We start from the raw sequence: 12,270 nt of genomic DNA, 5'->3' as shown, positions 1-12,270 counted from the left end.
ATACTCTTCTTCTTGTGGAAAGCATAGCCCTATTGTCTGGAATAATATGGAAAGAGTCATAGAAACTAAATTATCAAAGGTAAGTCAAAATTTATCTTTAGTGCTTGTAAATGATGTCAGAATTGACAGCACCTGAAGACTGAAGCTCTCTGTTTATCCACAGGAAAAATCAGCAAAATTAGCAACTTTATAAATTTACAGGCAGCCAACATGCCTTAAAAATGGGCTGGTAAGAAAGTTTACCTCTAGAAATAAGATATCCTTACCAATGTAACCTGGCACTGACTCCAGGCACTGACTGCTTCCTAACTCAGCAAACACTTTGATGTAGGCATTTAGAGTGATAAGGATGGAGGCAGGTATCACATTGACTACATGCCACTGTTGAGTCTCTGTATAGTGAGGATTGTCATTTAATGCCACTCTAAAACAGAGAAGAAGAACCTAAAAGCACACAGGCAGAAAATTGATTCCAGTCTTCCATATGATTTCTTCTCAATTAAAAATCCTCCGTGTGTGTGTGTGCATGAAATATATATTCAATTAAAATGTTGTTTTTCCATGCATAGTCATTTGAATATATCCATGAGTGTGTTTATATTCTGAAGAATAAAAAGCCTGTGGAAGGCAGAAGTTACCTGTTTCAGAGAAAAATGCCTTTGCTTACTGTTCTTTCTCATACTGCCTCCAAAAAGATGCAGACTTTCTCTCAAAATACCAAAGAAATTCAAAAAACTTCTAAAATATTTTAAAACTGAGCTGTTGAAAGGAATTCTAAAATTTTATGCTGGACATGTTTAGAAGGCAGATTTTCTTCTAAATGATTTTCAGCAGATTTGATCTAAAGGGCAGTGGATATCCATGATTTTAGGGAACTTTGCTGACTATTGACTGTTTTTATACTGTTGCTGATATTCCTTACAGTTCTTGTAGTTGCAGCATAGGAGAACTCCCCATCTGTGTAAGTTCATGTGTGCACTTTGTTAATTTTACTGGGGTAAGTGCAGTTCAAAGGTGCAGCAGTAGACCTTGCTCAGGTTAGTTTTTAAGATAACTTTAAAATCGTCATTTGTTCCTTTGATGAACCCAGGGCTGGCCTAGAAATTACTTTAGTCTTTTTAAGATTCCAATGCATATGTACACATCCATATGCATTTTTTAATCCTGTTTGACTGGACAGTTCAGTCTCAAACAGTAAAGATTATGATTCTTCTGGGTTTGCTTTTTCATGGACATAAAATTCTGATTTCCACCACCATAAGTATCCACCCCATCCCTCTCATCAGGATCTTGTAATCAGCACTATCAGGGTTACAAAACCAAATCTGTCTCTGTTTCCACTAATTATAATCTAGTAGTGGTAAATGGCATTAACCTAGCCTAGTCTTCTTTTTAATTCTTTTTTTTGTATTTATGGAGTTCTCATTTTAATTTTAAAAAGTATTCAGGTTTAGTAGCACTGATTTTTCAGTTTTCTTTTAAGTAGCATCCTTTTTTCATCTGGTTTATTGCAGCAACCTTGTGGGGTCTTAAACAGCCATGTAGTGTTTCATTTCACTAAACCACTCTATTCCTTCTGCTCCACAACAAGCAGCTCATCAGAGTGGATTTTTACTGTGTCCTGGGTTTGGGCCAGGCCAGCAAGATGGAGTTTCTGTGATGGCAGAAACACCTTTTAACTTCCAGGGGAGCAGAAAGATGTGTGATGATCAGAAAGGGACTGGTTTTCTCTGTTAGGGCACTTGAGGACTAAGTGAGGGTGCAGCCTCACATTCTGGTGTTAGGTCACCAGATAAAGCAAAATAGGAACTTTGAAGTATCAAATAGATTTGGATAGTGGGAAACAAAGACAAAAAATCAAACCACCTCCTCTCCTCACTTCCCCAGGTTCAGCTTCACTCCCTCACACCTGCTCACCCCCCAACCCCAGGTGGTTCAGGGAGCTTGGGAAATGGCTGTTCCCAAACTCCTCACCTGCTGGGCAGACACTTTCCCTGAGACACCACTCTCCTGAGTGCTGGGCTGAGCTGTGCCCTGCAGTGATCCCATTGGAGCTGTCTGTGTCTGGCAGACACAGAGACCAGCCCTGCATCCCCAGCACCAGCTCCTTGGCACCTAAATTCCCATATTCCATCATACTGGATTGCTTTCATAGCATGTGTTGCTGCAAAATATGCTGTTTACATCAGGAGAAAATGTAGTTGTTTGCAAGGACGCAAAATGTTCTGTAGGTTGCCCTTCACTCTACTGAAATGCCCAGCAGACTTGCAAAAAAAACCCAGAGGCAAAACTCACACCTATAAGTGCTGTTCTCACAGCACATAGTCATTTTTGTACCATGTTCACCTTTGCAATTTCTTATTGAAACCATAAAAAGTTCCTGAGCTGAGAGGGTGGCACATAATTCTTGAAAATGCACATTAGGTATCATTTTATATATAAGGTTTGTGGTTTCATTACCTACTTTATCTAGACAGCTGTACCTTAATGCCTCATTTAAATAGCTTGTTATCTCATGTGATATTTTGTCTTTTGATTTCTCCTGTTTGTCTTCTGACTAATCCCTCTTCTCCACACTTGTCAGATTTTGTAACAGCAGTTATAAAGCGTGGTGGGAAGGCAGAATTTTCAAAGAATATACAATTTTCCATTTGTGTTGTTTAAAAAGATTTAAGTGAGCTTTAGTACCACAAAAGATTTTATTTTAAACACATAAGAAAGGTTACACCTGCTCCAGAATTGCAAGTGGGTTCCTCTGCACCCGAGTCTCAAGAAGAGACAAACTGAAACAAACAAGACTTGGGTAAGCCAGGCTGCTCTGTGGTCTCTGATGATCTCCTAATCAAAGGTTTCTAGTCTGTGGCCCACCATGAGCATCACATGAGCAATACAAGGCACAGAAAAATGCTCTCTGAATATCCGAAGGGGGAAAAAGTGATGAAACCTTATAGATACAAACTTTTAGGCACATAAAAAAGGCAAAAAATATCACAGCAACTTATGCATACTTCTTGTGTATATGATTTCCATTTTCTTTGTCTTCCCTGCCACCAGGCATCTAAAAGAGCGAGTTATCTAAGGAGATAATTCTTTACCTCATATGTGTGATCTTGAAGATTTGATTTTGAGGTTTCTCAGTTAGGCTGAAATTACACCATGCACCTACAAAGTGCCCAGAAGAAGAATGAGTCATTTTTCCCCTATGTGTATCTCTGTCCAGACTAAATATCCTTCCTCACCTCCTGTGATAGGAGGGATGAGCTGGACTTGCAGCATCTTGGTGGTTTATTTTTTTAGCTCAAGAAGGAACTGCCCCTTCACTGTCAGGTCAGCCTGGACCACAGGGACTTTCTAAGAGGCCAGGCTAACCTAGTGATGAGGTAGTATCCATTTGTCACAGACAGATCCCCCAACAGTTGTTTGGCAGAGGTTGTTGGTACTTGGTGCAACCAGGGTAGTCCAAAAAGTACAGTGTTTGTAAGTGTCAGTGATTACCTGAGCATTCCAAGCTTAATTTTTGCAGGGGAAACAAAACTCTTTACAATGGGAAACATTTATGAGGAGAGGTGAAATGTTCATTGCTTTTATTTGGCTTAATGTGATACATAGAAATTGAATTAAGTTACTCTAATCAGTTTTATCTGCTCAAAAGATCAGTTGGTACTAAACACATATGTTTAATGTTTTCATAGGAAAACATTAATTACACTCAATGAAAGCACTCTGTGAAAAAAATCAGCATTATCTTTTCACCTGCAGTATGATACTGCCCTCTTCAAATAAATGAGTAACACATTTGCTGGCATCTTGCATTTTTGTTGGCAGTTTCAGTAGAACAGCCAAGGTATGGGCTGAGCATCACACCAAACTCTGTTCTTGCCAATTAGATGCAGCTTTTTCAAGTTATGAGTGTGGACTAGAACTCTACAGTGTCTTTGTATTTGCTCTCTGAATGTTTCAAAGATTGTCCAAATTGATGGGTTTGCTTTTATATGGCAAGTTTCACTGAAGAGTGTTAATACTCTTACAAGTCTTATTTCATAGTCTGCCAGCTAGGGTAGAATATTCCTCAATTTATAAAAGCAAAAGGGAAAATGCTAATTTATCTTACTGCATGTATATATAAAAATATAAACTTAAGGTAAAAATAATTGTGTTAAAAACTTAAAACCATGAACAAAATTTATTAAAACTGTTGTTTTTTTAATGCAGTGAGATTCTTCATTTCTGTGTTTGACACACATCACTTTGACTCAATTTTTTTTTTTTTTTCCATTTAGGACGTGTAGGAACACCTCACTTTATGGCTCCAGAAGTGGTAAAAAGAGAACCATATGGGAAGCCTGTAGATGTTTGGGGTTGTGGTGTGATCCTGTTTATCCTGCTAAGTGGTTGTTTGCCTTTTTATGGAACCAAGGAAAGATTATTTGAAGGCATTATTAAAGGCAAATACAAGGTAAATTCAGGCATGCATTAATCCTTTTCCAGTGAGATGAGCTCTGTTGGTAAAATTTCCAGAAGTTGTTTTTTGTATTTAGCATTATTTAAATTTAAAACTTATGGAAATCTGTCACACAGGAAGAGAGATGATTTTCCCTCCCCAGGTCTGTCCTGTACCTGATGTGTTTTGTATCATTGCTAGGAATTAGAATATGGAAGTATTTGCTCAGATTAAATAATAAATGGGTGTTATAGGCAGCCCCTAATTGTACATTGAGCCCAGCAGGAAGAGGTTTAGCTGTGAAGTAGAACATACTGTGACCTCTGATTTATAGACTGTTAAAGTTTTTTGATCTGCTGACAGAGTGTGCACAAAGAGAAGCTCTCACAGCATCAGCCCACAGACCATTGTGGAGACAAATTTAAAGCTTCAACTTCACTGTTTATGTGTGTTTGTGTAATATCAGCTTTGCTGAGCTTTGGAACCAAGGTCATACATGAGCTGTGCATTAGCAAATTACAAATGGAGACTCCCAGAGTTGTCTGATACATTGATTTATTATATTACCTCAACAGCCTGCTAAAATGTAAGTGGCAGCAGTGTTACTATACTTGGTCACGAGTACATAATTCTTTTTTTAAATTTTATAATGCAAGAAACAGCAGCATTTTTTCATGACACTAGTTTTGGGATTGCCCAGACTGACAGATGTTCTACTTTATGAAAGATTTCTTTATGGAATCTCATAAGCAGCTAAAGCCTTCTGGAAGGATACAAGTAAACTTCTCTTTTTTTAAAAAAAAATTACAGCCTGCACATTGTGTCCTCATAGTTCCTTTTCTGTTCCTGTTTCCACAGTAATTTGTCTATTCAGTGAAAATGGTGTCAAATTTGCAATTACCTTCATTTCATTAGAAATGTGCATTTCATAGCCAGATAACATTGCTGAGTGCCCCAGTTCAAAGTGATCATTTTTTGTAAAGGCTGATTTTTAATAAAATGGACCTCTTTAAATGATCAGATTGTAACATTGAAAAGAGTCTGGTTATAATTTTGAATTTGCATTTTGTTGTAAAGTTAGCTGTCTATCATCTAAATAAAATCTAGCTTCTTCATAAATTAAATAAATATTAGAAATAACTTAAGAATATAATCCTTTATATCACATAAAGAATTTTCTTACTTTGGTGTGGTTTTATCTGGTGTCCATCATTTTGTCTGGTTGGGCACAAACCTTGCATGTATGCACAAAATGAAAATGCATTCTAAGTCATCCTTCACATTGTACCTCCTAAACATAAAGTTCTGCTCTGAAAGTGTTGCAGTTGTTACTATCTTTTCCTTTTATGCTTTCCTAGTGGAAAAACTTTACCTGTTGTGAAATTGAAAGGAATTTGTTGGGAAGAGCCATTGTCCATAGCACCTAAAGGACAGGAGCAGAGTAGTTCCCTACAGGCATTCTCTCACTCCCTTCTTACCCAGATCACTGGCATGAAATTGTGGGTTGAAACAGATAAATTCTCATGCCATATATAGGTTCCAGGAGTAGATTTAATTTCTGCATTTATCATACGTGTAATTAATTGTCAATTGGTTTTTGTTTTATCTAGTGAGTGGTCACTTCTATCTGAGCAGAATGTAGAGTAGGTAGAAATTATACTGTGATTATAACATAATACTAAGGACATGTCAGGGTTTATGTTTTCAATTTTTGTGCTATTTCAGTAGCAAGTAGTGTTCAATTTTTACAAGTTACTAAAAAACTTAGAAATTTTCTTTTACATTCATTACATTGAAAGGTTTACAAGCACCAACCACTGTTAAATCTCTCTGCAATTATTTTACATAAACACCAGGTTCTTTTCTACATTCTTGTTACTAATTTAATTTTTTTTTTCTTTCCTGTAATCAGATGAATCCTAGGCAATGGAGCCATATTTCTGAAAGTGCCAAAGATCTGGTGCGCCGCATGCTTATGCTGGATCCAGCAGAAAGGATAACAGTGTATGAAGCACTGAATCACCCCTGGTTAAAGGTAGTAAAAGCACCTGTTCACATGCTAGTTCCCTATTTAAGGGAGAAAAACATGTATTTCTTTGTTTTTCTGAGCTTTTTCAAAGTAGGTATAAACTGTATGAAATGTGGGATAATGTGCTTTAAATGCTTTGTAGGATTAGAGCCTGAGATTTTGGTAATTTCCAGGTTTAAACTCTTGCTTAAGAGCAAACTCAGTTGGACATCTTCAGCAGCACAGAGTGCAGGGAGTAGGGCTGCTTAGCATAAAGCTTAAAGGTGTTAATGTGCCTTTTTTGGCTCTCAAACTCCAGAGAGGTAATTTCTGATCTGCTTTTTGCTCAGTCATAGCTGAACCTCTTTCCTGTTACTCATGCAGTCATGCACTCTACTGCTGTAGGTTATGCTGCTGAACTGTGCTGCTTCCTTACATTAGATTCTTGAAAATATCCCACCAAAAGGGAAGGAAGTAGTGGAGTGTTGCTCCAAAGCCACTATGACTGCATGAAACTATATGACATCTGGTAATCAAATTATTTTTCAGTGATGGCAGAATTTACAACACACTTTAAGGCAGTGGAAGAGTAGTTGTTGCACACTGAAAGATTACAACAGGAGCAGGAAAAAACACACCTGTAGCTTTTCAGCAGTCCATCGCTAGTCTGTGCTAAACATTGGGGTTGGAGAATGATGAGTTGTGCTGCAGAATTTAAAGGTGAAATTTTACAGTTCAGAGCACTGTATTTTCTTTGGCAGAAGTTGATGAATTAACTATTTTTCTTAGTTGTCCTTTGCTTCTTCTCTGTAGTGGGTGTCCAGGGTAGAGAGACTTACACAGGGCACTTATTTTGAAAGGAGACTGATCTGGTGTCTGCAGCTGGACTCTGTTTATCCTCTACATGAGACAAAGAGAAACCCACAAAGAAAGAACCTGGGAAGAACAGGATCATAGGCTCTCCTCCCTCCAAGTAAATGGTTTAACCACCAGTGAATGGAGTCATTCTTCCACTTCTCTGCTGTCTTTCTGCCTCTGACTCCTGTATTCCAAGCTGCAGAATGGTCTCTTATAATAGGTGGCCAGGAGTGTTCAAGTCTCAGAAATTACAGTGGTTAAGGCAGCTCTTCTGAGTGTTGGGAGTTCAAGCCATTCCACTCAAAAAGAGCCAAAGTTCTGTCTGTTCATCTGGGACATACATAGTGTATCAAATATCAAAGAGTATGGAAATGAACACAATGTTATGGAATCCCAAGATACAGGTGATCTGTTTTTACCTGCTTGTAATTGGACTTTTTCTTCACTTTGAGAGCATACACACATTGAGATGCCAAAGCTAGGGCTTGGTTTTGTGCCATTTTGACAGAAAACCTGTAATTTTTGCTGTTTGAGCAACTAAGCTGATTAGATTTGTTAAAAAGATGATTCTGTAATGTGCATATGCAAGCTCTGCCTGTGCAGTTTGCACTTTTGGCATCTGTGGTCTCCTTCTGATCACGTTATTATTTGTGGGAAGTCACATGGTTTAGTTTATGACAACTTTGTTTGTAAGCTCAGGCCAGGCGTTCTACCAGTCAGTCCTCTCATTTTTGCCTACAATAAACTCATTTCTCTGCTGACTCAGAACTTTCTAAACCATTAATAGACAGGAGCAGATGCAGCATGAGACAGAGACGTGTTTAGTGCCATAGAGAGACTGCTGTGGTTTCACTCTGATTCAGGAGAAACATGCAATAAACACATTAAATTAATGATTTTATATAGCTGCAGGGGGAAAAGGTAGGTGGCAGCTGCAAGTTTTGTCCCTTCTGTCACTGCCATTGTTCATTGGCAGATTTTTCACCTACAATGGAGAATTCTTCCTGTACCATTCCCTGGCTGACATTGGGTTGGCACTTCCTGCCCTGTTGGACAGGTACCCCATCTCCCAAATTTACCTGAAGTATCCAGCACCCTGTAAAAGAGTCCTTGAACATGTTGCTTCACTGAGGTTTATGAATTACAAAAAGCAGAAGTACTTTCTGCTTGCCAGCTTCAAAGTTCAGTGCTAGACACAGACTGACAGCATGACAGTAAAAAAAAACTGGAGTCTTATTTCTAGGTGGGAAACAATTACAAAAAGAAAATATCCTTGTCCCAGGTTAAGAATTCTATCAAAATACTTTAATCCTTTTTAATTTCTTGAAATTTTCCTTAATTTGCAACAAATCTTCATTTTCCTTAGGATATTTATGAGTGGTGCTTTTCTTGTCTGGTTTCTTAGTCTCAAGAGGATATTAAATGTATTTAATATTCTTTTGGTTTGTTTTTTGTGGGGTTTTTTAAGGAGAGAGATCGCTATGCATACAAGATTCATCTTCCAGAAACAGTAGAACAATTGAGAAAATTCAATGCAAGACGAAAACTAAAGGTAAAGTGAATGTAGTTTTAAAACAATATAATTACACAGCTTGAATTTTGTGTGATACTTGATTCATTTAAAAAGTGCTAAGAGAAATCTGTTCCCTGAAGTCAGCAATAAAATAAAAAGGTGCAACAGGCCTTCACACGTTTATTGGAATGATGAAAGGCTGTTCATCCTTTTTTTTATTAATGCATAGTTTTCAAATTTTAGTGCAAATTGTCTGTTATCAGCCAAGGTGTATGTGAGGTCTTCAACCAATTCAGTCATTCTGTGTAACACAAATTAGTGGAGAGAATCATGCAATCGCTTCTGTTATAATTTGTTACATTTATAATAAAAGGGACATAGTAATTGTTAATGTCTTTGTTGAAGAACAGCAAATTCATGTTCTTCAGTTTATCCTATTTATGTTTACGTACATGCTAGTTTATTTCTTAGCCATATTGAAAAGAATGTTTACATTTTAGCCCAAAGCAACATGATTTTCCTTCTGTTCTTGTCATGGAATATTTAACAGAAATATTTCTGAGTTCACTGAAAGGTTCAGAAAATTATGACAGAAACATTGAGCATTGCAGTTCATGGGCTGTTCTACAATTTGTAATAAAACTGAGAATCAGGTATTCACGTGGAGCTGCTGCTTTGCAAAAGTTTCATGTAGCTGAAGATGAGGATGCAGAGTTGCCACAGTCCATAAACAGTCTTTCTCATAGGTGATTTGTATGCCCAGGTAATATTTCCATTAAAATGCTATCTAGAATATGACCTGATTCCTGTTCTAGGTGTAATTTCAGGTATTTCCTAGATTTCTTTCTGAGGAGGCCACTATATTTAGTTTCCTGAGCTTTAATACCTTCATAACTTTTTAATGCCATTTTATCCAAAGCACTATTCTGCAGTATCTTTCATGAAATTTGTCCATACTTCCATAAGTGTGAGGCATTAAAACCTGAGTGGTTAAAGTGTCATTTACTTGAACAAGTAAATATATGTCAGGGCAGGTAACCATTTTTCTGGGTTTGTAAATTCCCCTGCCATGCTCATTCTGGGACTCTGCAATTGTTTTTGTAACTGTGTTATTTTATATTGATGCACTATGGGTATCAAAGTATTCTAGTGCTGTCAGTGCTGTCAGCAGATTATGACAATTTCTAAAATGAAAACATAGTGTTTTGCTTTAAAGAGTGAATTTTTATTCCTGCTAATCCACTCAGTCTAGGTAAGAGAAAAATATAAAGAGGTTAGTTCTTTTGTTTATATTGTACTACAGTGTGAATTTATTAATTTATATAGTTATTATTTCAAAATACATTCACATAAAGAATTCTTCTCATTAATCCCCTTGGAAACAATATTTTTACTGTTTATTAGTGTATGACCAGCTCTTCTGTTAGATAAGGTCACTGATAAAGGAGAAGGCAGAGCAGATGACTAGAAAATTTATTTGCTGTTCACTGAAAAGGTCAACACATAGGAGACTTCAGGAGACTGAGTAATCCAAGGGGTCTGGAAATGTTTTGTTATCCTTCTTTGTGTAACTGAGACTGTGTGGGTATCTTTGTTCAGGGGGCAGTACTAGCAGCTGTGTCAAGCCACAAATTCAACTCCTTCTATGGTGACCCCCCTGAAGAACTGCCAGACTTCTCTGAAGACCCCACCTCCTCAGGTATTTTAACAAAGTGTATTTACTGCACTCTGTGTGTCTTAAATCTGTACTGACCACAGTACCACGTATTTACTAATGCTTGAGATTCCATAAAATTGAATGTTGACATTTACATGTGAAATGATAAATAATTTAAACTCACAATGGCATTCACAGCTGGTGAAAAAAAAGGAGAAAATCTCAGCACAGTTTTAAGCTTCTATGGAGAGTCTGTCTGTTGTTTTTATTTTTTCTTGTATGTACATTTAATTACAAATAATGTTATAATCACATATTTCTCTTTCTATTACTTGAAAAGCTTACTGAAATTTTGTCTTGAATTTTTAGGCTGGAGCAAAGCTCTAATACCTTACTGATAGTTATTTATAAAAAGGAGCCATTATGTACCAAAGTTTCCTGAGCTTCTGTTTTAGAGAATAACAGAATTATTTAGATGTGTCCTGTTTAAAGCCCACTGGACAGATCTTCAGAGAGAGTCAATACATGTACTCAGGGACCTCCCAGCACACCTCAAAGGGGGAGATAATATTTGTGCTGTGATCTGGGCTTTGGATGGGACCAGCAATCCTTGTCAAGCAATCCTTACTCAAGCAATCCTTTTATCCATAGCCCATATTCAGAAATTTAAATAACCAGTCAGTCCCTGAATTAACACAGTCCTGTCATAGCTATGTATCTTGATTTTGACATAACATTGTTCAAAATATTTGCAGTGTAAAAGTCTGGGTTGGTCTGTCTGATCTAAAATTAGGATTTAGGATCAATTTAAATCAACCTTTAAGAATACCTTAAGACCAAAAGGACTGTCTTTAATTTTTCTAAACAATTCAGGAGTACTGGCAGAATATTTTAGCTGTATACTGACTTTTCTAGAAGGCATTTCAGGAGCATAATTGTGTGTCTTGATCTGCTGTGTGATATTTCTCTGTCCAAATATTTTTATAGGTGAGAAAATTACGTATAGACTGCATATATTAATTATTTATTTCCTTCTATTTCATATAAGCAAATGGTATTACAAATTCTTTCAATATCATTAAAATAAGAATTATATGCCCCACAAGAATGGGGGCAACTTCTTGGTTGAAATTCTCTAATTCCACTTCTTGGAATCCAAGTTTGAGTGCTAAAACTAAGAGATTGCTCTGTCTTTAGACATGAGCACTGTTCATAATTCCCATAGGAATGAATAAGAATCTCAGGTCATTGATTGCAAATGGGTAATCAAAGCCTCATGGCCTAAGTTCAGCCAGACAGCTTTTGGATACTTGTATTTGCAGTTAAGGATCCACCTATTCTAAAGAAAGAATAAGTCGGTTTTACTTCACCTAGAACTACTTGCAGTGCCTTAATTTTTGTTTCCATCTACTTCCCCCATTTCAGTGGTGAATGGCCACCAACATGACTGGCAGTGGCAACTTTCCTAATCTGGAAGCAGCAGTTCTGCTTTCCAGTTTCAGTCTCACATCAACAGGACATGTCTCTTCCTCTGAGTGATGTAATTGCAGATACCAGTGTACAGGAAAGTTGCAAGTTCTATTTTTTTCTGCTCACAGAATACTTGAACCCCCTGCACATTAAATTGTACATAATATTTGTGCTGGATCCATTGTTAGCTTGTGTTCATCTCTGAAATAACCAAAACAAGCTTGGAATTCTCAGGAAAGCAAACTTATTCTCTAACCTAACATTGTTGATCAGACTGATGGTGGATCACAGTGATAGGAAACCATGCTAAGTGGGAAGTTTTG

The 12,270-nt window shown here is 37.1% G+C and overlaps 1 protein-coding gene across 4 annotated transcripts in view; it reads left to right on the top strand.

The window, feature by feature from the left end:
- CASK (calcium/calmodulin dependent serine protein kinase) overlaps positions 1–12,270 on the top strand; it is a 185,120-nt gene that overhangs the window by 108,217 nt on the left and 64,633 nt on the right. For all 4 annotated transcript variants that reach the window (XM_079302009.1, XM_079302012.1, XM_079302011.1 and 1 more), the window contains exons 7-10: positions 4,281–4,456; positions 6,354–6,476; positions 8,776–8,859; positions 10,420–10,519. In XM_079302009.1, coding sequence (XP_079158135.1) covers positions 4,281–4,456; positions 6,354–6,476; positions 8,776–8,859; positions 10,420–10,519 — 483 coding nt within the window. The remainder of the gene's footprint in view (positions 1–4,280; positions 4,457–6,353; positions 6,477–8,775; positions 8,860–10,419; positions 10,520–12,270) is intronic.

Source organism: Erithacus rubecula (assembly GCF_903797595.1).
Source record: "Erithacus rubecula genome assembly, chromosome: 1".
NCBI lineage: Eukaryota > Metazoa > Chordata > Aves > Passeriformes > Muscicapidae > Erithacus > Erithacus rubecula.
Note: the sequence above shows the minus strand (reverse complement) of the source record. Positions and strands in the feature narration are given on the sequence as shown.